The sequence below is a fragment of the Antrostomus carolinensis genome, unplaced genomic scaffold (assembly GCF_000700745.2).
Source record: "Antrostomus carolinensis isolate BGI_N321 unplaced genomic scaffold, ASM70074v2 Scaffold52682, whole genome shotgun sequence".
Classification (NCBI taxonomy): Eukaryota; Metazoa; Chordata; class Aves; order Caprimulgiformes; family Caprimulgidae; genus Antrostomus; species Antrostomus carolinensis.
This window is the reverse complement of record NW_010298601.1, coordinates 1-27,730: the sequence shown is the minus strand read 5'-3', so window position 1 is coordinate 27,730 and position 27,730 is coordinate 1. Positions and strand designations below refer to the sequence as shown.

The 27,730-nt window shown below is 39.3% G+C and overlaps 1 protein-coding gene across 1 annotated transcript; it reads left to right on the top strand.

Annotated features, from left to right (window-relative positions):
- Window positions 1-12,161: 12,161 nt before the first annotated feature.
- On the top strand, window positions 12,162-27,567 carry LOC104520706 (disheveled-associated activator of morphogenesis 2-like; the record flags this gene model as incomplete). The annotated part of the gene is made up of 4 exons (XM_029083621.1): window positions 12,162-12,251; window positions 14,141-14,215; window positions 21,193-21,287; window positions 27,234-27,567. Coding segments are annotated over exons 1-4 (594 nt in total), but the record flags the coding sequence as incomplete, so codon positions are not given.
- Between the last annotated feature and the right edge of the window lie 163 nt (window positions 27,568-27,730).

Sequence of the window (27,730 nt, the reverse complement as noted above, 5' to 3'; positions counted from 1 at the left end):
TTGAGCTTTGCCCTTGAGGTTTGCATTGTCAGCAAAATGTCACCATAAAAGGTATAGCTTGATATTGTGCAGCTGGATATAGGGTAAGATACTTCTGTCCTCCACCCCCATGCCCACGCCTGCTTCAGACTCCTGCAGAGCTCTGAGCAAATTTTCCAATCCAAAGGCAGGCTGTATTACTGCTATAAACCCTGCTTGAAATCCAGCTACAGTTCCAGCTTCCAGGGAGTGCAATTCACCCTATACCTCAAATTCATCCTCCTGTTAAAACTATAAATGTAAAAATTAATTCATATGTATAATATGTCCTTATTTGTGTGTATACATAAAAAACAAATACAAAATCAGCTGGAGGAATCTAAGCTGCTTTTGCAGCTTTTGGTATAATTACCTTAACCTACCAGGGATGAAGCAGAAGATGGATGCAAATATAAAACCTGGAGTCCTCCTTGCCTTTGGGGAAAACTTTCTGAAGTGAGTGAAAGTTCCTACACCTACTGTTTGTTCTTGGGTTGCTCTGTTCTGTGTTTTTGCACTGTAAAGTGTAGTTTCAGCTTGGTTAAGATGAGAGGCAGTTATTTCTCAGCTCAAGTGAACTGGCAAGGCTTTTCTTCCAAAACCCTGAGGTCTTTTCTGTGCATTTAAGGCTTCATATGGATGCTCTAAGAGCAGAAGGCTACATTACATCTGTTGTATTTAGGTAGGAGTCCTGCAATTCTGGCTGTAGAAAAGCATTCATTTCTTCAGGTTCCTACTTTAAAGTAGAAGATATACGTGGAGATATTCATAGGAGGATAGATATTCCCCAAAGAAGAGAGAAAATGGATCTTCATCTGGTCTCATTTAGTGATACAATATACCAGATGAAGATCACACCATTGTGTTGTCTGAGTGTGGGTTTTTGGTTTTGTGTTGTCTGATCCAAGCTATGAAAGCCCTTTGGGGTTCATCCTTTCTGTATGAAGAGTGCCAAGCACGTGGTTGTCTCATAATAAATGAAGTGGGTGGTTTGAAGTTATATTGTTTTCAATTATATCTTCTTGCAGTATTTATTCCTCTTTGAAATACTCTTAGAGTCTGTTACTGATTTGGAATATTAAACTGTTTTCATTATGGATTTGTAGCTGTAAGGAGCATTTAATGTGTCCCTTGTAAGTTCCTTTCTTTGGAGTTGTTATTCCACACGCTGTATCTGGGAGCAGCAGACATGAACACACAAGATGATTTGCTGCGGTATTTGAGAAGCCATTTGTAAGGAATCTCAATTTGATGAGGTTCGAATGTGACTTCATGAGAGTTTTTCTCCCAGCCTTGCATGGAGTGTGAGTGGGGTGTGGCTGGGTGCTTCTACTCTCTCTTCCCCTGGGAAGTCTGAAAAACGCACAGTAATCCTCATAACATGTGATAGCCTAAAAGCAAAAGCAGTTGCTAGATAGTAGGATGCTGAAGAAGCTGTGTGGGACTTGGGCTGCTCAGTGCAAGTGTATTGCTGGCTAAGCGATGAGGATATCTGATGACCACAGAGCAAAGCCCAACCTGTACATCAGAGCTGGAAAATTAGACTATCTGAAGTCTTTTGTGCATTAGAAAATTCTTTCTCTTCCTTCCCGTGCTTTAAAAGTTTGTGGCAGGAGTTCAGCTCTTCAGTAAACATTTTAATTTAACTCAGTATTCAAACCTTTACAATGGCCTGAATAACCTCTTCTAACTTTGAAATTAGCTCTGCTTTGAGCAGATCCCTTCTGCCGAAGGCCCATTCCATCCCAAATTGTCCTATAATTCTCTGAACTGACCATAAATCAAACTAGGAAAACGCCTGTATGACCCCATAAAGAAAGGGGGCAACAGTAAGACCCTGTGTCTTCTGTGCTATTGCTATGAGACCAATTGCTTGAAATAGGCTGTAGCAGATTATGTTATTTGGTTCCCTCCCAGTGCCTGAGATCCATGGTTGCTTTCGGTCTGAGTGACTGCATGATTTCCTTAGCTCAGGAGACTGCTGGTGTAATTGTCTGAAATGTGGAATTTCTCAAATGAATTATCTGAAAATAGATTTGCTTTCAGTTAGCCTATGGCTCAGTGGAAATCTCATAACACTGGCAAGTCACAGTGGGAGGATGTTGCCCTTTGCAAACCGCGACATTCCTTCAGCTGGATGTTTGGAAAATGCCAGCAATTGTGGAGTTAACTTGCTTTTTTCCCACCACCATCTGTTCCTTTTTCTGTTAACTGAATGACTTCATGCTCAGATGTTTGGGATGATTTGTTAGCTTGATCCTGACATTGGGTCATTCCAGTATCTTTAGTCTAGGTATGGAAGACAGGCACATGGCTTCAAAAATTACTCATGTTATAACTGCAGTAGGGTTTAGAGCAGTAAATTCAGAGAGTCTGGCTTATGACAAGCACAGGACATAATGGGAAACAACAAAATGCACCAAGAGTGTCACTAATGCAGCAAATGCACACATTTCCTGAGTAGTGGGGTACTTGGATCTGTTCAGTGTGAAAGAGCTGTTTGATGTTAATGGCACCTGTTAATGTATTTTGCAGGCCGAAGTAGTAGCTCACAAATTTGGGCAACGTGGTAAATACGGTGTAAAATAAAGCCTAAAATGTTATATGTTTCCTTCTACATCATTTAATGCAGATAATGTGTTCTTGCAGGAAGGCTAAAACTTGAGAATAATGTAAGACACCATCTCATTCTTTTATAGTTCCATATAATAAATTTAGGCTTTTTTCTCATCTGACATAAGTACAAATTTGTTGATGTGGACTTCATTATTCCTTGTGTAGGTCAGCATACCTGAGAAGAAATACTGGCCATTTAGTGTGGTTTATCATTAAGCCCCTGTGATTGTGTCTTGATATTTATTTCCTTGATATTTTCCCTTCTATAGCAAGTGGTTACTTTGAGAAACAATATAGCAGACTTAATGATGTGAGCGGCTCCTCTTAAAAATATGAGTTCTTTTCTTGGAGTCACTCTTGTAGTGGTTTAAAGGATGAATTTGGTGTCAAGAAGGCAAAAATGCTTGCACACTTCATCTAATATACCATTATTACAGCTTGGAATCATGATACCTAGAAGACCACGTTGTAGCAGACATAAGAGGAGATACGGAGTTTTTCCAAATCGTTCATTTTACTTGGTTTTTGTTTTCCATGCTGCAATGTGAACAGTTGCAGACGCATTTATTTATCCTGGTATAAGAGGTTATTTTGGGTCAGAGCCCTGAAATTATGTATTTATTTATGTATAATCAAAAAGTCTTCTCTTCTCCACACCCTGCCCCCGCCCCCCATGGGAACAGCATGAAATATTTTTAGTTTCTTCCTCCCTCTCCAACAAGAAAGGTTAACTGTTGCTTAGAAAATGCCCTCCTAGCTATTTTGGTCAGACTGCTGAAGACATAAACTCCATAAACTTGCCATGGTATTTGCTATATATATTCTTAGTACGTAGAATTTGAGTGTCCATCTTGCAGGTCTGCATTTTTCAGGTGTGCTACTAGTGCTCCAGTTGAAGTTAGCACTCACCATTTCCCAAAAATCAGGCCCAAAATAGTCCTGAGTTTATACAGTGGTAGTTGGAAAATTGTCATCATCATGCCTAATGCTGTGTTTTGCATTTGGCTTGCATTCTGTGGGACTTTGGGAGAGCTCAGTGGGAGCAGATTTGACCCTACTGTGGAAAAAAAAGGAGGGGGTGGGGGAAAGAGGGAAAAAAAAATAAAAAAAAGAAAACATTTATCCAGCTGTCATCCTACTAAGATGGTGTAATCTGCTGCACTTAAGAGCAAAAATAATGGTGAGCAATCCAATTCTGCTGCATGGGAAGTACGTGTAAATGCTGATTGTGTGATTTAGTTGCTGTCAGTGGATTGTGTTCTGTCCTTGTCTGTCCTCTTGAAAAAGTTCTGGGTCTCCACAATCCAAGTATGAGTCAGTCCTGTTGATGGTATGTGGTAATAATAATATGTACTGTGTACGATGCAGTTCTCACCGTTCAGATTAGTCTCAGGTGGATAAGGGAGAGTAAAGAATATGTAAATAATGAGCATATTTTTCTCATACGTGAGAAGCAGATTTGGCACAGACGAGGGCTTGCTCTTCTCTGTACTCCACATTTCACTGAATGCTCACCAGCCTTTCAAAAGCCAGTGAATACTGAGCAGGAAGAGTTGCTGAATTCCCTGTCTTTTCAGTGAAAAGTCTGGAAACAGGCACAGTAAAGAATTGTTACCAGGATCTAGTCACAACCATGAAGAGAAATAAATAAATTTCCTTCTACTGTTCTGCAGAATTGTTTCATTTTCATTCAGTCAGATGTGACAGTTTCAGCTACGCACCTGAATCAAGGTGCAAATCACATTGCCTTCCATTATATTCAGTCCTCTGTTGAAAGGCATCTAGCATTGCAAACATTTTGCAGATGTTATAAGTGAGAGAAATGAAGGGTGAGAGAAAGGAAACAGTTTTACCTGAGCTTATGGAAAGGGAAGAGATAGGCAAAGCAATTGAGTGATTCACTCAAATATTGGGTTAGCAACTTAAAAGCCATGGGGGTCTCAGTCTGAATTTATCCCTCTGTTCACCTGTCCAACAGCTCCTAACTTTACTGTTTTTTCAATAGTAACTGGGGTTAAAGGAGAGAGATAAATAGAAAATATGTGTCTGCTCTCACCATCTAACTGTCATATGTCTTAGTAAAGGGGCAGAAGTGAACTGGAGCAAGCAGTGGTGTCACTGCAAAAACAATCAGTGGGCATGTTGTCCACATTGTCCACAGCATTGGGACAGTGAAGAGAAACCTCTTAGAGACTGGCATTAACAAATTCCATGTGTGCTCCCAGAGGGACTTGTCCAAGGTAGCTGTGCTGGCTCTACGTAGGTGTGTCCCAGGTATAGTTCCTTGTGTCTTTGAGCATGGCTAGTGACATTTCATTCCCATCATCAAGCAACATGCAAGGTGATTGCCATGAATGGTAGGTGACTTCATTTGATTTAGAAAAGGTTGTAAATGGTTTCTTGCTGGAGATAAACAGAGTAGGACAAAAAGATTGCAGGCATGTTGAAGACAGGAAGCTCAGTTACACAGTCTGGGATCTTTTGTGGCTTTTCACATTGCCTAAAGAATGACAGGAGGAGGAGGAAAGGAAGTGAGGAAGGAGATGGTCCAAATGACATAAATGCTAGCCGGGTAGAGAAACAGTTGAAAACAGTGCTATTGGAAAGGGAACAAAGTAAGCTGCACGGGTGAGGAAAAAGACCCTTTCTGTATCCACAGGACATTGACTGTAAGCTGAACAGGGCTAATGCTAGAATGGAGGTGTACAAACAATGCTTTTACATAACACAGAGTAAAAAGGAATAGGGACAATGCAGAGCTTGGATGTTAATGGAACAATAGTGTCCTGCTGCTGCTTAGGATTTGTTGGGATAGTGACAGATTGTAAGCTTCACCTGCCACAAGAATCACTGCAAAACCTTGACCCTGACCTCAGGGTTGCCACAGGTTTGTATGGACAGAGCTGTAGTTCAGGACTACTATTGAAGTCCACAACCAGGCACGTGGAGAGTGGGCAGTGTCTATGAGAAACATTTTGTCTTCTGAAGACCCTCTGAGTAGAGTGATCATGATCTGACCTCCTGACTGATAGGATCATCTATAGTGGACATTTCCCTTTACCTCCAAAAGAAGTGTACAGAATGGACTGAGGGAAGGTAGACTCTTGAGAACTTACTTATTGGAAGTGCAGGGAACTCATTGATTGCCTTATTTGGCAGCTCATTATTTAGATTATACACTTACTGACTGCAAAATATCAGTTGGTTGATTTGGGTCTTGTGAAAAGTAGAGCATATAAGAGGTTTTTAACATGAGTATGGACTTCAGCTAATAGGACACAATGATATTTAGGCAGCAACAGAGTCAGGAGAACATATCCAACAAGAGACCAACTTCCATGACAAAGGTAAAATGTCCAGCGGAGAAACGGTGCGTAATACTGGTAGACTTCAATTTGGCAAGTAAGCTTTGTCCTGAGGGCTGAAGGTGCTGGATAATTCAGCTGCACATTTAAGTAGTAAATATAGGGGCAAGCTGTCATCTTGGTCATTACACTATACCCATCAATCAATGCCTTGTGATGTTGGGATCCCCGTCGTACAGCAGGGCTAAATATGTTTGAAGAGGGACAAACACACTTGCACGGACTTGCAAATGACAAGAGGAGGTTGATGCAATCAGTGCTGGCAGCAAGTTTACATCTGCCTGTATTAGGAGAATGATAAAAAGCTAACAGAATAGGAAAGAGAAGAGAAGAAAGGTTCTTAAAACTAAAAGTGCAGTGTGCAGCCCTGCTATAATTTAAAGTTCCTTAAAATGGGATTCTCTCCATCAGTAATCCATAGTAAGTCTTGTGTCAGATATGGTTATTGTAAAACTTAATCTTAGTTTAAGCACTACAGTTATATGGTGGTTGAGTGATTAAAATCAGTGGTTGAGATTTCTGAGGTTTCAGAAAAAAAAAAATAATTCTTATCTTCAGCTCATAACACTGCACCAACAACCTTTCCACCTGCCAGGTATGGCATTCCAGTCCATTTTCAGTGAGACACTATTTATCTCTGTGTGTGTATGCAATGGATCTGGCATGTTTTATGGAAGATAAGAAATAAAAGCATGTCTTTCATCTCCATTAGATCAACACCAATTAGAAGTAATTTATTTGAAGTGGGTTTGAGTGTTAGATGAGGTTGGAAATGACACATCATGTGTATACAATGTACAACTTCTAGAGTTGCTGTATCTATGGCTGCTTGGGAAGAGAAAAGGTGATGGGTGGAATAAGAAGTTCAAAACAAAGTGTGTATTTAACTTTACTGGAGTTTTTCAGCTTGTGGTAGGGTCCATTTTAATTTCTAAAGGCTTGTGAACTTCAGCAGCATTGAAGCTTCTCTCAGTATTGTGAAAAGATTTCTGAGAAGGAATCCTCATCCTTCATAAAAGTATTTCTTTTTCACTTTTATGCTTTTAGACTTTATGATATTTTGTGGCAGTGAGTTCCACAGTTTGGCAGTATAAGGCATTTTGTGATATAAATAATAATATGAAGCCTTTGATTCTTCCTTTGAAAGGCTGGTTAGTAACCAACACCAGAGGTCATTGTTAGGTTCATGAAGTTACTGGCAGCAGGACAGAGATCAGGCTAAATGAAGGAAAGAAAAAAAAAAAAACCAAACCACCACCAACAAACCACCCCCTGTGGTCAGTTAAGTAAAATATTCCTGTGTCGTAATCCAGTGAACTGGAAGCATGTATGGTTATACCTGACCTTTATGAGAGGCAATTAGAACTCCTCAGTTGCATGCTCCAGCTGGTAATTAATGAATATTCCCTTTTAATAAGTTATACAGTAGACTGCTTTTGTGGTGGAAGGATTATTATCTGCACATCAATAGCTTAATTCCAGGGAGAGAAGTAGTGTTTGTTTTTCTCACTCTGGATAAATTGTGCTTGGATATAGCTTCCTCCCCCAAACCCTGAGAATATTTGTGTAAATCTAGTTGTGGAGTCTGAGAAATGGAGCAGTGACCACATCTGTGTAGCGAATAGCTCAGTCCTATGGTCTGTCCTGTTTGAAAATTAGCATCTCTTGGGGACATGGTTGGCTTTTTGGAGACATAAACTGTCTGAAAAGCTTAGATGTATTTTAGCTCCACTTAATGAATTAGTATTTCATCCCACAGCAGATCAAACACATTTTGTGTCTTTTAATGAAAGTGCTTTTTATTTAGGCAACTCTAGCTGCTCTGAACTGAAACATAGCCAATGGGATGGACACTGTGTTAATGGACAGCTAAATGTTTCTTTGAAAGCTGAGCTTCTCCTTAAAGTTAAGAAAAGTCACTAAGTCAGTCATGGAAAAAAGGGAGAACAGTTATTTGGATGAGAGTGCAGTACAACTTCAGTGTGGATCGATTCTTGGCTGTGCTACACGTTCCTGGTGTAACTGGGAACTGTGTAATTGCCTGCATCCCATTTTTACTGTTTCTGCTGATCTCACTGAAAGACAGACTGAAAAACCTAGTATTTTAATTTCTTTAAGGAACTTTGACAGTGTAGAGTGCAAGGTGTTACAAGATTGTATTGTGTTCAGCATTAATAGCAGATGTTGTGAGAATCTGAGTCTTTTTCAAAAGCATCTAAAGGGAGAAGAGTAGCACTTGTGGGAAGTGAAGCACAAGTGATAACCATCTTCCACCCTCCAAGCAAATAAAAAACCTACCTGGTTTATAGTGGCCAGAACATTCATATGGAGAGCAAGGGTCATGCACCTCACTTTGAAACGAAACATGGACATGAGTCTGAATCCTGCATATCTCAGATGAACATTTTACCACCTAAGCTGTTCTGAAGTGTGAGAGGGCTTCATCCAGAAACAGACTCTTTATCCAGCAAAGCTTTCATCTCAACTGATGTAAGACATGTTAAAAGTTAAAGTTGCAGTGAACTGGCTTAAAAAAAAAAAAAAAAATCACTGAAAAATTTTTATTTATTTGTAATCAGGATCCCAATTCCCATTGCCTTTTTAATGGGAAATATGAAAAAAAAAAATAGCTACAGGGAGTTACTCAGTATGACAAATAACATATTTCACTTTTTCTTAAAAGATATTAGTTTCTTGTAATGACTTGAACTCCATGATTTGTATTTTCTGAACTGTATGTGAAGATGCTGACCCTTCACACCAGGTGTCTTTCATCTCTGTGAGGTACTAGAATGATGCAGGCAGGCAAGGGGGAACCACACAAACCTTAATGTGGCTTTTGCAAGCAAATGCAATTCTTTGTGAGCCAGGTATAAACTTGAGCATACAGTGTCCAGACATGATACAGGGAACAAGCTGGAACAAGAATTTATATTACAGTAGCCTTATCTCGTATTCATCTGTGTTTGCACGCTGTTTTTATTGACATAGAGAGGAACTCAATCAGTGGTATCATGATTCCTTGCCCAAGAAAGGTTTTAAACCCACGTTTTGCAGCATCAGGTATGTGGCTTCTTCCTATTCTATTCTGGACAGTGTAAAGCAGTAAGGTCATCTGTCTGCAGTTCTGAAGAGACGGGTTTGAGAAGGAAGTCATGTTGCCAATGAATAGATGTCATCCCAATAGTATCCATGCTTGTCATATTACATCCGTAATATATGATGTAATTCTTAATGCTATCTGATAAAGGAGGAAATCTTATTTTTGTTTACATGTTAGAAGGCTTCATGAGTCATTAACCCTGGCAATTTACCAGAGAGGTGTGTGTGCAGGTAGGGTAAAGTCCATGTAATGGTTGGACACCCAGGGATGCCAAGCACCTGCTGCTGGTCCCAGGGAGTTAGGATTCATCTACATTGCATTAAAACTACCTGATATAAATGATGATTAAAAGAAGAGCATGCTGGATTCAGTGTCAGATCAGTGTCTGTTCCTACCTCTCCCAGTGATTTCCTGGATTACTTTTAATTGTCATGTCGCCATATATGTCTTCCTGTCTCCATCTGCAGAAAAGAAGCCTTGTAAAGTTGCTAATTTTGTGGATGTATTTATTAACACTTCGACATGCTCAGATTTTCAGGACACACTCTAGAGAACTGTTCAACATTGTTTGAGGTCCATTTGGTGCACAGTAAAATACCAATGTGTCATCACTGGAAACTGAAACCCCGTGCTCACCACAGAAGAACTTCAATGCAGACAGTTACTGTTCAGGCTTTCCGTGTGCTGCTTCTTTCAAGACTGAAACCATCTTGAAAGAAGCACCCACTATATAAACAGTATATTTCATTTTCATGATCCACTCAGCCATGAATATCTGGCGTTTCCACATGATTTCTGTAACACTACTCTTTGGTACTTCTTTGTAGAAAGTATCTCAACAAAGGCAGTGGTCTGTAATTCTTGATTATATCTGTTATGATGGCAGTCTTTGTATCGCAAATGCTTGTCCCACTGACGTGACAGCCACTAAAGGTCTCTGCTCTCTAGAGGACAGCTTGCCTAATGGACCAGGTCTCCCAGGATTCACAAAAAGGCTTTCAGGATCAGCTGAGCTCTGCACACAGTACTTTGTTTTATTTTGTTTCATTTTGATTGGTTCAGATGGTCCAAATATTTGCAGAACTCCATTAAGTCCTATTTGGGATGAAGTCATAAGTTCCACTTTCCACCAAGGCATGGAGCCTGTCCAAATTAGTGTCAAAGCCTATATAATACCCTGGCTATACTGCAGGCTTGTGTAGTATCAAGATCCTGTTTTCACAGCAGTTACATAGTTGTTACTCTAGTGAAGAATGATATGGCCCCTTATAAAGTCCACAATCTGACGTCTGTTTTTTAGTGTAATATTTACACTACTCAAGGAGCTAAGAGAAGGCTTTGCTTTAATAGATTCCTTCAGCTAATGTTTTCCCTTATACAGATGGGTTATTGTTTCCAGCTTTTGATACCTACGTGGCCTTGTATATTAGGGCCTCCTTTTTGGTTTGGCTTTTTTTTTTCCCCCTTCTCTATGTCTCCTGAAGCAAAGGAAGGGTTTTGCCATTATCATCAAGTTGCTCTGTAGTTTTCTCTGGGGTTTTATTTGAGGGTCAAAACCCTGAAGACAATAAAAACAAAACAAAACAAACAAAAGACCCCAGCACCCTGTTGTTGCTCCCCCCCCCACACACACACATACACACACCCCACATCCTGAATTGCTTTCCATTTTCGACTTCTCTTCCCCTCTCTGAGAGGAAACGTGGTATAGCAATTTCTTACCATGGGCAGAACTCAGATAATTTGGGCAATGAACTTTTTCTTTTTTTTTTTTTCTCCATATGGCTGTGATGCTACAGGTGTGATCTTGTGTCTCTTTTGAAAATGTTGCCCATGTGATTGCTGTAAATAACACTGTACCACCTAATGATTTAATGAGGCTGGATGAAAATCTGTATGTTCATCTCAAGTATAAATAGCTTTCTAAGGCTTCATAGTGGAAATAGAGTGCCAGGTTTTAAGTATATAATCATATTTATTCTAATGAAATAAACCACATTGACAACCATAAAATTCTGGTCTGAACAGGGAGTGTGGAGGGCGACTGAAATTAGGTGGACTTTTCTGCTTAATATGCTTCTGGACTGAAACAACTCAGAAAGTTGGGATTGCATAGTGGACTATCTGCTAAAACTTTTTTAACCTCAGCAATACACAGGTTCAGTCATGACTTTAGTTCAGGAAAAAAGATTACACTTGCTGTGTTCCACTGAAGCCAATTTTCTCCCAATTCTAATTAAAAATAAAACCAAAACATAAGACTTGGAGAGTCAGAGTTTAGACCAATTTGTAGTGGATGGACAATGGTCAAAAGCAGGATACACCAAGGACCTTAACTCATTCACCAAGCTAACCGCATGTACAGATATGCTTTAAAGGATCAGAGTCGTCTTATCCTTGGTTCTGGTTGTGAAATTTCTAATGGTTTGGATTCAGGTAGGAAATTATTCAGAATTCTGATTTTTTTAGTATATCTATCCTGGTGTTCTTAAGCCTGCACATCTAAACTAGACATATAGAAAGGTTAGTTGTGGCATTCCAGCATTTATACTGGGTTTTTTTTCATTAAAGAATTGCAAGTAGAGAAAGTATTTTAGCTTATTTTGGGATACAGATGATGGATCCAGGCAGTCCTTAATTTCAATGTGTTTGTTTCTTTACTTGAAGTTCAGAATGGAGGCAGGAGAAGCATAGGGAACATACGTATTCCCTATTCTGACAATGTTCTTGTCACGTGTACTCTACAAACAATTATATCTGTCACTTGCACTTTCATAATTCTATGCAGAGAAAAATTTCAGAAGGGTATATGAGGACACCTTGTACTTCAAACTGGTGGCTGAACCTGGTTCCCTGCAGAATTATTTTACTTCACTACCTCTGTATTAGCTCCCCATCTCTATTGTTCTCTTCAAGGACAATAAGATTATCTTATAAAAATAATGCTGTATTTATCTATTGTATGTATGTTTTAATTTATTTTTCCATTAGCAAGGTCATATTTTGATTTTTTTCATAGGAGGTTAAGGTGTGCTGAGTGTGAAACAGTTGTCAGGGTTATGATTGCCCCTAAGTATTCTACACAGAAACGGGGCAGTGAAATGCCGTCTACCAATAACATGTGGTGTGGCAATTCTAACTGGCTATTGGTAGGGAGTTGCATATTTCTGTAATGTGCCATTTGGCATGGCTTTGGGTTCCTCAGATTGCTGCTGGTTGTGGCCAGGAAAGGAAAGTAAGAAAAAGCAGTAGAACTTCTCACTTAATTTGAGAAAGGTCATCTTGTTCTTATTTGCACCATTTATTATCATGAGGTGGTGGGTGCATAGCAACTGTTGCCACTTTGCCAGCCTCCTATACTTTTCATACAGTGTCAGCCTGCTATGTGATGCTTTGTTTAAATCTTCTGTTGGTTGCAAGGGCTGAATAAAGAGTTGTGATCTGTCTAGGATGTGTCTGTACTACAGTCCTTTGCTAAATGGGAACAAAGCTGCTTTGTCATTATTGTGAATGGAGATAGTCTTTTAGTTTACAGACCAGTGGAATGAAGAGAGGGGAAGGAAAGATCCAAGTCTCAGTTGTGATTTTGTTTTTAATTCTAAATATGAAGATTTTTATTTGTGCAGAATCATTGCCATGTGTTGGTATGTAGCCTGGCAGGAACTTGTCAGGTAGCAAGGTATTTTCTGAGTGCAAGTATTTTCTCTCAGCGGGGAACATGTAGAGCTACTTATTATCTCTAAACCAAACAGTTCTGGAATAACTGAGGTACTCTGATAGACCTACACATTTAATATTGATCCATATATCTTCCAGAGTAACTTTTCTGGTATGAGTAAGCATTCATACACTGACAACATTGGTGAGATCCACACAGTCTTCATAGATCTTTGGACATCCTTAGGATGAGTCAAGTGGTTCAATCTTTTATCATATGCTAGGAGTCTTAATATGATTAAGTTGTAGTTTATAATGGGAGATTAGGATCCTAGGAACCTATGCCTGTAACACCTATCTAGAAATAAATAGACCTATTAGAATGAAATCTTATTTCCATTGAGCAGCCAAGGAACAGGAAACAATTGGTTCCTGAGTAGGGGTAGGTCTTCTTTTAGAAGCTGAGCTTGGTTGAGCCTGGTCTAGTGAAGATGATTTCAGGTGGATTACTTGGGAGGTAGGGATAGAAGGATTAATACTGCTCCTACTATCATTAAGGGGAGGCTGTTCTGTTCCTTCAGATGTTCTGAGGTTGTGCTTAACTTTTTAGAATAGAATAGAATAGAATATTTCAGTTGGAAGGAACCTACAATGATCATCTAGTCCAACTGCCTGACCACTTCAGGGCTGACCAAAAGCTAAAGCATATTATTAAGGGCATTGTCCAAATGCTGCTTAAACACTGACAGGCCTGGGGCATTGACCGCCTCTCTAGGAAGCCTGTTCCAGTGTTTGACCACCCTCTTGGTAAAGAAGTGCTTCCTCATGTCCAGTCTAAACCTGTTTTTCCTTTATCATGTCAAAATGAGACAGTCTTTTGGCTTATTTTCAGGTTCCTTAACTTGATTTGTTGTTTTTTTTTTTCTCCATTGAGAAACTCCTTTGTTGGTAAATCCCACCATCACCCTAGCAGTAGAGAGCCAAAAATATTTATAAGATCTGTCGATATAAAGCTACAAAATATAAACCTGTTATCTGTAAATGGGCTGTCCTTCTATTTGGGAACATAGTATGTTTAAGGGATTGAGGTTTGTTGCTTAGATGCCAATGATAACTGTATCTCCATCAAACTTTATTATTCTGTGTTTAATAAACTTATCTGAAGGGGATTCTTTTTATCTGACACACTGTGATGATAGTGCTTAAAATGACACTTTCAGAAATGTTTGTAATAAATGCCACACAACTATGTGCATTATACAAGATTATGGGGGAGATACCATAATAAAGAACAGCACAGTGAAGAATCCCAGTTGTTTCTACAGTGGCATTTCATCCTATAAAGGCTTCTTGCGTAACGTTGTTTAACTTTCTGTTTCAGGAACAAGAAGATCCTAATAAGCTTGCTACCAGCTGGCCAGATTACTACATTGATCGCATCAATTCTATGGCAGCAGTAAGTTACCTCTCCTTCAAAGCAGGGAAGATTTCCTACCATAGAGATGTGTTTCTTTAGGAAGAAGTCTCCAAAGGGGAAGAATGTCAGCCCAAATGCATGACTGATTTAAAATAGGACTTCTGAAAGAAGACGAGTATATGTATTAAGATAGAGTCCTGCTCTAGCAGAAGAATAGGTTAGAAAGCACCATAAGCATTTCCAATTTTTATTTCTACAGTACTGAGCACTGAAGGCAATCAAATTAGATTCTGGAATTAAAGTTCAGAGGTGGACTAATGAGTTTGATGATTTAAAATTATTTACATGTCAGCTGTGAAGCCTATCCCAAAGTATGGCCCTGAACCTTAGATCTGAAAAGAAGGGACAAAAATGGCTGTGTGGCTTTTTTTAATTCCTGTGCAATTGAGCTGGCTTTAAACTGTAGTAGACCATAATGATCTTAGAGACTGGCATGCTCTCGACTGTTGTTGGAGCACAAAGGTAGTTCAGCTATGACCCCTACTTTGGAAGTTTCGAGGAATGTTAATGTAAAGCTAGCTTTCAGCACTCATACTTGTGCCTTGGCAGGGCTAGCCAGCCTGAAACGGTGACAATTGAAAGCATCTTTTCCCAAGACTATACTTTTAACTGCAGTTAGCATTTTGGGAGACCTGTGTGTCATTTGGGCCAAGCAGAGTTGAAATAATTTGGATCTTCAGGAGGAGTCTTTAAATGCAGCCTCTGAGTGAAGATTATGTGAAATCATGGACAAGAGGGAACCAAGGGCCCTATTTATCCCTTCAGAACAGAAGAACAAGAGAATATTTGATGAATCAGAAAATAAACTATTTGAAAACTAGGTAAAGCTTTGCTTTGTTGTATGGTTTCAAATTGATTTCTAACTAATCTACAAAATAACAGTAGAGTTATTATTTTAGTAGAAAAATTAAAGAAAAGGTAAGGTATGTAAGATAATATCCACTTCTATAAGAGCAGATAAATAGAGGACCATAAGGCTGTAACACTTGGGACATCAGATACAAGCCAACAAGATATTTGAGGAAAGTTTTCTTTAATTGTCCTTGTTCAATAACTGTATAATATGTCTCTTCCTCTGAAGCACGCAGTAGAGCTGGTCACCAGCAGAAGACTTGCATAGTGTCCACTGATCTCCTTTGATATGGTAGATCTTATATTTTGAAATTTGATCCTTTTACTGATTTTATAGTAGAATTTTGCCTCCAGTTATTCATGTGCAATGAATGTCTACTGAATATCTACTCAGCCTTTTTTGGCAGTTGTGCAGAAGTGATGATAGAATTCTGTTCCTAGCATCTTAGGTAGCACACCTCGTTTGTTTACTTATGCTTTTATGTTTGATTTCTAAAGGCTTCTCTGCACCTTTTATTGTGGTTATGAGCTATAAAATAATTTCATAAAAATAATGGATGTTAAATGTGTCAATACTGATGCATTTCTCATGGTGAAATATGTCTTGATTAGTTAAAAAAAAAATCAAGATTTACAAGTTATTATAATTCACTGTAAGAGGACAAAAGAAAAGCTGCTTTCTACTGTGAGTCATGAATAACCAAAATGATCACCAGATTTTCTAGAGGCAGAGTAATGAAATAGAAAGAATATGGACTTATTTTGAGAAAAGAGATTGAGCTTTTGTGACTGGCATGGTACTGTGCTTTGATTTCCTGACTGAACAAATTTGCTCTACAAGAACCATTAAAGAAAAAAAAAAGTATGAAACCTTGCAATGTCATTGAGCCAAATACTTCTGGTAGGATTTGATCCAAGGCCTCTTGAATCTACTGAATTTTTTTCCATTGATTTCAGTGACTTTTGGATTAGGCTTTAAATGATCTTGATGTAAACCTGGAGTGAATATGTACACGCCACTATTGTAAAACTGGAGCAGTTCCGTGGAATGAGACTATATTTTGGCCTATGTTTCTAATTTTAAACATGTTTTAAGAGCACCAGTAAACACCAGCCCCAGTAATGTTGTTTGCCTGCCTCAGCACTGAATGATTAATAACCTTTTATTTGGCTTCAAACCTCATGATTTACTGTTATGCTTGAAGTGTTAAGAAGAGACACTGGGGTTAAAACCCCTGCTTCTGATTTACCATTTAGTTGCTTCACTCTTAGGCAGGTGAAACGTAGTTGACTTGATTTCATAGGAATTGTATCAGCGGAAAACTGGAGTAATACAACTGAGAAACAGCTCCAACACGCTTTAAAAGACATGTTCTATTCATTATTATTTAGACCTCTGCTAAACGGTTATTTTGGGTCCCTTATAATTTCAGTCCTAAATTTAGTGGTGGGTTTTTTAATTTTTATTTTTTCGAACTGCATCCAAATGGAGTTGGCTCAGAAGTGGTCAAAGAAAAACATGTTTCATGTTGCTTCCTGACACTGTCTATTCTATTTCAGTTTGTGTCTCTTGGGCACTATCAGATATTGCAATATTTTAATTAGAAATACTGCAAGAAGTATTAGAGTTGAAATGGTAGCAATAATCACAGAAGTGTTAGTTTAAAATGCCTTAAGTCCTGTTTTTTCTAATAAAATTTAATCTTTGCATCTCCTGTGAATTAACTGCATAAGAATCTTTTTACATGTAGCTTTCACATCTTTTTCTATATCCTTTCATTTAATTATGAAGTTCTTTTTTATATATTAACTTGGCAAAAAAGTTCTCCCTGCCCGCTGATAAAATGAAAATGACACATTTATCCTGCTAATATTAAGTATCTTTCTGTGCATTTCAGCAGGCCAAGGCCCCTGTGCTCAAGGATGATTTTCTCAGAAGACCCGTTGCAGTGTTACCCATCATATCTGCCCCTTATAGATTATGCTTGAGAGCAATGTGTTGATTCCTGACGTGTTTGACATTCCCTACTTGTAACCTTAGACCACTATGTTAGGAAGCACTTTAGGTCAGAGATTCCTGATCCAGTTCAAAAAACCACACATTTTAGGCACAGATCTGTTCCCACAATTGTTTCTGTTGCTGTGACTTTTTAGATTTTAATAGTTTTTAAGCCCAATTCTCACAAGAACATATGACAGTAGAACTGGATCTCCTTACAAGTCTGTACTGTGCAATTCTTGTGGAGGGACTGTCCTATCCTTCAGGTAGCCTGACTTGAAAGGAAGGGCCCAAACAGATAATTGGTAGAGTCTTCTAGACCAATCCTTAAGAGAAAGGGATGGCTGCTAATAATGTCTAATTTAGAAAGAAGAGCCTCCAAATTTTCCCAGTCCTCTGCTGTCTGCACGATATAAATAATACTGATGACTGTGGACAGGTTGCACGTCCACATTTAGAGACCATTTCGTTTATCAAGGTCATTGTCATCTTCTACTGATTCATCAACACACAAAACTTCTTTTCTTCAAAATGCAGCAGCTAGCATGTTAGTAAAGAAACGTCCCTGTGCTCTCCTGCCCTCCTCACCCCATGATACTGTCTGCTTGGCAGCACAGATAAACAGCCCTCACTTTACTGTGGAGGAAAACTTCTGACAGCAGCGCCTTGCTTTTATGAGCTTGGCTGTGTGCATTTCCACACAGGGACATTCAGGTGAACAGTAGTTGCAGATTCAGCTTTTCAGGAGAGATGGCTCAGTTGAGAGTATGAGACAGGGGTCAAGATTAATAAACACAGCTGTAACCAGGCCATTTTCCTTGCCTCAGAAAGCATTTGTTCGGGGCAGAGCAGCTTCACAGAATGTTAAAAATCTATATCTTTCAGCAGAATTTAGCAGGTGGATGAGAACTCGCTCCTCCATCTGGGTTAGGTGACACCTATGTTACTTTAATCTTATTTGCTTAAAAATTCAGGGTTTTTAGATTACCTCTATTCATAGTTTATGATTCGTAATTTCTTTTCTTAGTTTAGCCTTAGTGTAGTTAAAGATGTGGTGCACCTTGAATATTAAGACTTGTCTTCTTTGAATAAATGTTTTAAAGTAGTATTGTCCAGCTATGTCATAGAAGGCATGCAATACAATCATTTTAATCAAAATTTTGATATTAATTTTACTTGTTTATGAACTGGAAGTTATTTCAATAATGATAACACTTTGTTAGTTATGATTTTAGACAAGATCTAAAGAAAGAGCTTGGACTATAATGAGAAATCAGAGCATCCAGGTTGCTCTTTCACTATTTATTCTATTTGCTTCTTTCTTTTTTCATTTCATTTGTGTGAGACTGCTTAGTAAAACTAGGTCCACCATACAGTGTTTTGCTAATGCTAGTTCATGCTCTTTTTTCTTTTTCTTTTTTCTTTTTTTCTCTCTCTTTCTCACACGTATTGTCATGGTCCTGTACTTTCCTTCTCAGTAGTTTAGGGGAATGATTAGCCATTAGGATAAAGTGTGGGAAATAATATTTGCTTTTAATAAAAGTAAAATATTTCATTTTAAATGGAGCCAAATTTTCAAAAGTAATTTCTTGGACTACCTGAAGTTTTACAAATAAAATTCTATGTGAATGATTGTTTTCACAAATTAATGATTTTTTTTTTTTTTTTAATTGGCAAATCAAGTAACTAGATGCTGTACTTCCCTGGGTGATGCACTTAATCTGTAAAACTTTAAACATGCAAAATGTGCTTGTAAAAAAGAGCCTTTCGTATACCACTTTTTAGGGACCAGGTAAGGACCTGGCACTATTTTGCTTAGTCTTCCTAGTACGTTTGGTTAAGTGATGGTAACTAGCTGCATCCCCAGCACAGCAGATGTTAGTCCTCGAGTACAGTTTGTAGTTCATAAAGCAATTCATCAGTCATCCACGTTAATTAAATCCAGCCTCAAATAATGACAGTTTCCTCCCCTCTGTCTCCCAGGGACAGTTATGTTTTCTATAACTTGCAGAGAAAGCTATTTCATAACACAAACGCGTGACCAGTCTGTCTTTAGAGAGGGCATGAGGATTTGAGTTCCTGGCCATGCACAGGAGTGAGAAATGAAGGGCTCTTGGCTGCCTGTGGCTTTAGAAAAGGGGTTTTCTGTAATCACCCTCTGTTGTAAAGGCAAGATTATTTGTATTTGTTTCATTTGGAAATGGGCCTTTTTACCTCTGAATGAAATACTGTTGAGCAGCTTCCTACCATCCATTTGCTCCCCCCCCACCCCCCACCCCCCGCCAATGGCTCAGAGGAGAAATTAAGCTGTTGAAGGAAGGGGAGCCTTTCAAAGGAACATTTATGGGCCAAAGGAAAGATGACCAGATGGGCTGTCACCCAAGAAAATAAAAATCAAGCCCCAAATCACACCCCAGGACTCTGCCATTGAGATTCCATAATGCCTGTTCAGGATTTCTGTTTATTTTTTGAAAAGGGGGATCATATATGGCTTGGCTCAAGCATTTCAATTTATGTTTCTGGCTGTTGGGGGATGCTGGCAAAAGATAAAACATCATCAGCTCATTTTCCATCAGTAGCGCTCTGTCATTCCATTAGGGCAGGAAATAGCCTGCTCTGTTACTGAGTGAATTTGACTTTAGCGTGGATCAGAGAGAGGACCCCTAGAGTTAAACACATCTCCCTATGCCAGCTGTTCGGCATAAGACAGCAATGGCATGTAGCCAATGACCACCCTCAGGATCTGACATGTGTTGGCACCACATGGTTTGCAAAAGCAAGCAACATGGGAGCACTTCTAAGGGAAGTGAGGTGTTGGGGAGTGAGGGGGAGAGTTAAAGGAAGTTCCAGAGAGAGGAAGGTTTTCTTTGGTGCTTGCTAAATAGTAAAAAAAGCCCTTAAATATTTTGCTGCAATGGGCCGCAATTGTAGCTACTCAGATTCCACCACAGAGAGGTATAATATCACATCCCTGACAGTTGATACTAGTTTAATCGGGTTATTCATTTTAGAAGGGGTTCAAAGCTGCTTTCCAGATACCACTGAGTGATATCCCCCAGAAGTCCTGCCAATAAGAGAAACATTTATCCTCTCTGTTTTACAATTAAAGTGACTAAGAAGACATAGCTATAGGCTAAGAATTTCTAGCATTGAATCTTGACTTTTTAAAAAGTCACACATTAGAATTTTGAACTTGAATGGTATATGCAATGGGCACTGCAGCCTTGCTTCACATCACAAGGTTGCAGTGGTGCTGAGTGCTGGAGCCTTATTTTCCTGATATACTACTTTTTTTAATGGTGTTGCCTGACTTTGAGAACCTTGGTTTTTGCATGTATTCCTCTTATCATCTCTCACCACAATTTACAGTGACAACAGCATCTTCAGTTCCAGCCGCCTGCAAGCTCTAGTTATCTCAAGCTACATACCAGGGGAAAATCTAGTCTCAGTGTGCTTCAGTTTACTTGTTAAAAAGCAGGGACAGGGATTTTATGATGCTCCAGATTCTTGCAGTAAATGTTCCTAACTAGCAAGGGCAAAGTGTATAGGAAAAATCAGTATCTTAAAACAAGTGGTATACTTGGCATGGGGAAGGAAAGTCCAACTTGTATGTACACAAACTGTAATTCAGGGTACTTGCAGGCTGTTTAGTCACTTGAAGAAAAAGCTTTTATGCTTTGAAATTTGACACACAAGTTTGGAGTTTTTTTTCTTCTTTTTTTCCCCCCCAAATCCCTCCAGCCGTGTCAGTCTAATAAAAGATATTACCTCTCTCTACAAACTGCTTCACGTATCCATAGATCACCACAGCAGATCACTGTTCCAAATTAGTTACAGTTTTCTGAGGCCATACTGGCAAGTCTGATTTTTGGGGGGTAATCTGAGAACCCTAGTTTAGCCAGTGTGGCAAAGCGGTATGCTGCTGCCAGTCCACATGAGCAGCCTCATCTGGATTCAGTTTTGTAGCTGAGGTGCTGCTTTCCTGGTGAGAGGTCAGCAGGCACCTCTGCCTGGGTTGATGGGATAGTTGTTTTTCATAATTCCCAGCCTGTCTCTTAGCTTCCAGGCAGCCTGAGCTTTCCTGATTGTCATCTTTTCTGAACAGATGCAGACTCTATATGCTTTCGATGAAGAAGAAACAGAAATGAAAAACAAAATAGTTGAAGACTTGAAGACAGCTCTGCGGACTCAGCCCATGAGGTAATGTTGTTCGTCTTTCATCACAATTCACTGCCTCCCTTTGGTCAGACATGACACAGGGAAGAGCAGCAAGAACAAAAACCTCTTTGTCTCACCTCACACAAGCTTCTCTGGTATTTCAGACAATTCACAGAAAGCCCTACAGTCCCTGGTCTGAACCTGCCTAATTGGGAGGGCACACTAATGCTGAAACATGTAGCTTCAGGAAAATAAAATACAAAGTCTGCTGTGACTGTGGCATATATGTGCAAACCTGTGGCAGATATGTGCAAACACAGGTAATGACTATGAAGATCAGATTCTAGACTTCACAAGCCCCCTGAATGTCCCATGTAATTTGATTCATGTTGGGCAAAATCTCAGCCTCTACTCTGAACTTTGAATTCAGGCTTCCCCTTATCTTTAGTAATGTGAACTATTTGGTACAAAGCAGCTAATCCATCTGACATCACCTGGTTTGGCATTCTTCCTGTTTTATGTGTAACTGTGGCAGAGAGAAATGTTAAGAGACTTTATTATGTACTGTATCTTTGAAGGTAAGGTCATTATTTTTTCTGGGAACAAAGCTCTGAACAATAGCAAACTAACCAGTGTAGAAACCTCTTCCATTTAACACTCTGAAGAGCATTATGCAGAAGTGATAACTATAGTTGATATGATCTCAGGAAACACTCGGTCAAAAAGTTTCTGAGTGTCTTTGTATTGGGCCCAAAATAGGCCAAATGTGTTTGCATCCACATGATGATGAAATTATAGTTCCAGAGAGCTTCAATAGTGCCTAACTGAACAAGTTTTTTTTGCAGGGGGAGCCAAACCAAGCCAATTAATTAAATAAATAAAAACAACTTGAAGAATTATCTCTAAGAATTTGCATTGCAGTTACATTGACTTGAAGTGAAGATATTTCTGAGACTTCTTGCAGAGCTAAGTGCTGATTGTGCTTCTCCCCTTCATGATGTTTAAAAAGTTGACTGCATGCAGCTTCTCACCTCATGGCAACTATGAGGTAGAGAGCATCAGCTTAAACCTCAGTATTCTACCTCCTGTTTTGATGGGCTGTAAGAGAGCACAAAGCCAGAATCTTTTGCTCCTCTGAGACATAAAGGCTTTGGTAACTTTAGCATGTGGGTAGGGTGAGAGTTTTAAACATGGAATTGGAGAAACAGTGGCTTATATTGAGACCTAGTCCAAGGGGTTAAGTGACTGTTGCATCCTGTCTATCACTGTCCTAAAGCAGAGAACACAATAAAATGCAGCTGGACTTCATGGTAAATGGAAGCTAAAATAACTGCCAAACTCCCAGCTCTCACATGGGTTTTAAACCAAAGACCTGTGCTGTTGAGACTTGAGGTAGCAACTCTATTACATTAATGGGGAGCTGGCTTGATGCTTCCTTTGCAAAAGTGATAGCTTTCATTGAGCATAGTCACAGCAGCAAGGCTTCTCTGCTATGTCCATCTGAAACACTTTGGTGGCCACCGTTGGTTGTTCTGCTCTGTCTTTTTGAATAGGGTAGTCAGACCTCTTTGTTGAGAGCAAGGTAATGGAGAAGAAGAAAGAGAAATGTCTTTTGCTCAAAGGCTTGAAAGCTTTCCTTCTCAGAGGTATATTGCTTCTGCTGGATCCCCTTGACAACACCGTGTTGCTTCATGTGTTTATAATAACCTTAACAAGCTCAGTACAAGCATCTATGAGCTGCCCTATAAAGTGTTCTCTTCTAAATCGCTGGCGATGGTTATGGGGATTTTTTTTTTTTTTTAAATAGTTAAGCCAAGCCAAATTTTGAGTTAAGTCCTATGTCTCAACTAATTTCCAGCGACTCAATTCGCTGACTGCCAAATGGGCTGTGTGCCAATGCCTGATCAACAAGCCAATTTCTTCTTGATGGAAAGGTTGCAGTAGAGAGGCCCTCAGCTCCATCAAATCCCTCTCATAAGAAGTATGATACCCAAGCCTTCAAAATACTAGTCTTTCTAGTTGAATTTGGACATCAAATACTATTTTCCGCACCACTTCTGTTCATCAGGCCTCTGAAGAAAATAGAGAGCTAAATTTACACATGAAATGAACTGTCTGGAATCTATTTTTGATGGTAGGGTACACAGGGGCTCTCACAGCTTACCAATAGACTACTCTGCTTGAAATCTCAGATCTAGAGGAATCAAAAGAAGAAAAAATGCATGTATTTGTGTCTCTCTGATTTATTTTACTATAGAACTGTGTCTCTTCTAGTAGAAAACCCAGAGTAATGGTACTAATCTGTGCCTTCATTCCAACCCACCACTTCTAACAGCAATAAAAACTGAAGCAGACCTCCCCAATCTTAAATTCCTCTCGTCTTTGGAGAACAGCAGATAGAAGCATCCCTAGGCAGCTAGTTGGCCGCCTTTGAGCAAGTGCATTTTGTTCTGGTATTTAGGAGCTTCCCTGAAATAATAAAGCCAGGTTATGTTCCAGCATGCAGGAACAACCCTAGCCTCAGAGAACAAAACCCCCACATCTGCATCTTGTAAAGAAACACATTTTCTTTTAGGTTTGTAAGAAGTTATGACTGTAAACAAGTGTGATGACAAACTGTTGGACAGAAGCAGCAAGAGAAGAGCTTTTCTTCTGATATTTTAGTGCCCAAAAATGGAGGTTCAGAAGTGCAGCAAAAGTAAAAACTTATGAGGGACTCGAAAAAAACCCCACTTTTTGGAACCCCAGAAAACTCCTTTAGTCTGAATCCTCACTAGCTCCCTTTGCTAGCTGCTTTTCTTCTTTTGTTTAACTCAGATTTACCTTCTATTATTTTTGTTTGATTTAGCCATGTTGCATTCAAGCGCATACTGGAGATTATCATTTACGCATCTAGCAAGCAAAACCCATTATGCTGAATTTTTCAGCAGTTCAATAGTTGTTGATTATGTGTGCCCCCTGATTCAAAAACTGATGCTGAAGGGAAGTGTAGCCTTGGATGTTAACAGGATGGGAACCTGCTCTCTGCACACCCACAGCCTATGATCTTTCTGTCTTTCCTGAGCTGGATCAGGTCTCACAGGGAGGCTGTCCCACCCCTACACTTGGAATCCATCAGTGGGTCATTACCTCTTAGGCTGCACTGCATCTGTATTTGGATGAAAGGTTTGTTGTTAGAGCTAGCTAACTCATTCTGATCAGCACTCTCTAAAACTTAAAAGACTAAGAGGCGCCTTGCCTTTTAAAGTGTGCTAAACTGGTCAAGTGAGAGTCTGAGGTGAGGTTAGGCTTTAATTTGCTTGTTTAGCACCTATTAAAACACACCCTGCTTTATTTACACTTGAGTTTTTGAATGTGTTAGCCAGAATGCATTGGCAAATATGCTTAACTTTACACCTTTCAGTCTAGAACAAGACCTTATTTTGCAGCATACAGGATGTGTAGGATGGCAGTTAGTTACATATGTGTATATCATGAGAAAGAAGGTACTTTATTTGCATGAGTTGCATTTGCCTTTGCACATACACACACATGTCCCTGCTTACAGACCTACAGATGCACAACCACCTAACGGTGTGAGGATTTTGGTGCTCAGCCTGTCAGCTAAACTCCCACTTCTTTTTCTCACCTGTACAGACATTTACATAGATACCTCCCCAGATACATGATCACACCAAGCAAATTCTCATACTGAGAGTGTCTGTTGGCTCAGAAACTTGCTATTGGTATTTCTTTATCTTCTTCTTGCATGATTTCTAGCTTTTCTGGAGAATAATGAACTAAGTGTTTTAGAAAAGGAAGGTGAAAATCATCATTTGATTCCTGCTTCTGATGTCAGCTGAAATGGGAAGGTAGTTGATTTTGCTTCCTATTGAGTAATGCAGCTTACTGTTTTCTCTCTGGACTAGGAAGAGTACAGGAAAATCCTGACATTGTTTTAAGTTATGTCATTAATCAAGGTCTGTGGCACACACCGCTTTTCTGCACATGCCTCCTTTTTGGAATGACCTAATCCAAACAGGCCTAGAAAAATTGCTCTGCCAGTGAATTTAGTAAGGGATTGTACTTAATTGGGACAATGTGTCTTCTGTGCATTTACCATTTTTTTCACACGGTCATCAGAGCAAGCTAAAATACATAAAGGTTGTATTGCCTTGCATGTCTTGTCATAAGACCAGGTGTTCCATCCAAAGGTATGTTTAAGGGACCCTTTGTTCAGCTGCTTCTTCAGGATGCTTTCTTTTGACAGTAGAGCTCTGTATCTTCAGAAAGGTATCCATCTTAAGTCTTCCCTCAGCCCTGGAACTGAGAAGAACAGCAAAAAATTAACTTTTTTTTGCCCTTTTTTTTTTTTTTCCCCTCCCCTAAAGGGTGACAGGAATAGCTAAGGTATAGGATGGATTAATAGAACTGAGCTTTGGAGGTGAGGAGGAGAAAGAGAATTTAAACTAGTCCCTCCATAGTAGAGGCAAAGACCAACTCTGCTCTTTAAGCCCAGGGTTAGAGATATGCTTAAAAGCCAACAACATCACATTGTTCAGTAACAAGTTGAGTTTGTGCTTATTTTGGTTCCAAATACATCCTTAGCAGTGATTCTTTTAGCCATGAATGCCTTTATGTCAGTCTTCTTTGGCATACTAGCAGCTAAATGCATTACAAAAACTGAACTAATTTTTGATCTTTCTATAATCAGTTTAAATAACAAACTGCTCTGAGTGACCTACCAAATTCCTGGTGCACAATGTTGATCCCACTCTCTGGCCTGGAGGCAGAGGGGCTTTTGCTCCTATGATTTGTTAGGGTAGACAAGATGATGCATCCAAAGAATGTGCAATCAGACCTGTGTGAAACTTGGCAGATTGTCTTAGCAGAGTTCAACTAAACCTTGTTTTCATTTTTGGTGCACACGTGTTCCTATGTGTGCTTGCTCTTACTCTCATATTCACTTTGAAATTCAGTTTTGAACAAAACTCAAACCACAGACCGAAACTTTGTTGAAAGCACTAGGCTTTGCCATGTTTCTGGTCAAACTGCTGGCCCAAATAAGCTGAAAGCTGGCAAATCTATCAGCATAGTGAGCATAATCTTAACCTGAAAAAAGACAAATTTTATGGTAGAATACAGTAGAAACAGAACTCTAATGATGTCAGTAGTCAAAATGAAGTTGTTCTACTATAGGCTCAGTCTTCAGTGTGTTATTTGGTAACTGATTAATTCTGTATTTTCTCTATTTATGATGTTTTTATTGTACATTTTGCTACTGCAGATTGACAGTGGACCTTAATATACTTCCTCAAACTAAAAACAATCACTCAAAAAAAAAAAAAAGCAGCCAAGGCCATTATAGGAGCTTTGCATTTTACTGAAGAACATGTACTTTTAAACTTTATATGTTCCTACACTTATATCATAGGATCAGAGCGTGTAGTCAGTACAGCTGACAGATGCAGTGGTAATGAGTTTGTCTCTGTCAGTGTACCTGCTCCTGGAGGTGCATGCCTGTAAGTAGCATTCACTCAAAGTTTGACATAAGTCTAAAAATGGTTTTCAAGATAATCTGAACCCATAATTAAAAGTGTGGTGATGAGTCTGTATGAAAATGTATCTTGTGTGTATTAGCATGTATATAAGATGTAGCAATTTAAAAGAATCCATTCAGCCTTGAAAATGCAACAATTATTGGTGTGGACCACAGCAGGTGTTTGGTGGTAACTGCAACAAAGAACACAGGGAGCGAACAGTAGGGTCATGAGGTAATATAGTTGCCCTGAAACTATGTGACACACCATTGTTAGCTAGTCTGTTTTCTTTCTTTTTTGTTTGTTTTGTTTTTCTTAAATACCTGGGAATTATTCTGTGAACTTTAGGCTAAAAACTAGCAATCTTTTACAGCTGCAAGTTTGAATAATATTGTGTCTTTTGAATAAATTGCCTTTGGTCTGCTTTCCTTGTTTTTCCTACCTGTTTTTGTTGGGGTTTTTTTTCCAGGTTTGTGACCAGGTTTATTGAGCTGGATGGCCTGAGCTGTTTGCTGAACTTCCTGAAGAGCATGGACTATGAGACCTCAGAGAGCCGTATACACACATCCGTTATAGGGTGTATCAAGGCACTGATGAACAACTCCCAAGGACGGGCTCATGTCCTGGCTCATCCAGAGAGCATCAACATAATCTCACAGAGTTTACGGACTGAGAACATTAAGACCAAGATTGCTGTGCTGGAGATCCTAGGGGCTGTCTGCTTGGTACCAGATGGTCACAAGAAAGTCTTGCAAGCCATGCTTCACTATCAAGTCTATGCTGCAGAAAGAACAAGATTCCAGGTACAAAGAGGATACTTTGCCAGAAATATCCACTATGATGAATCTCTGCAGGGAGTGATTTTTACAGTGCCTGTGTTGCAAAATTTGCTAGGTAGTAAAAAGGCAGTATTTCTCATTTTGTTTCAGGAAGGGCACTTCCTCAAATAGATTATCAGCATATATA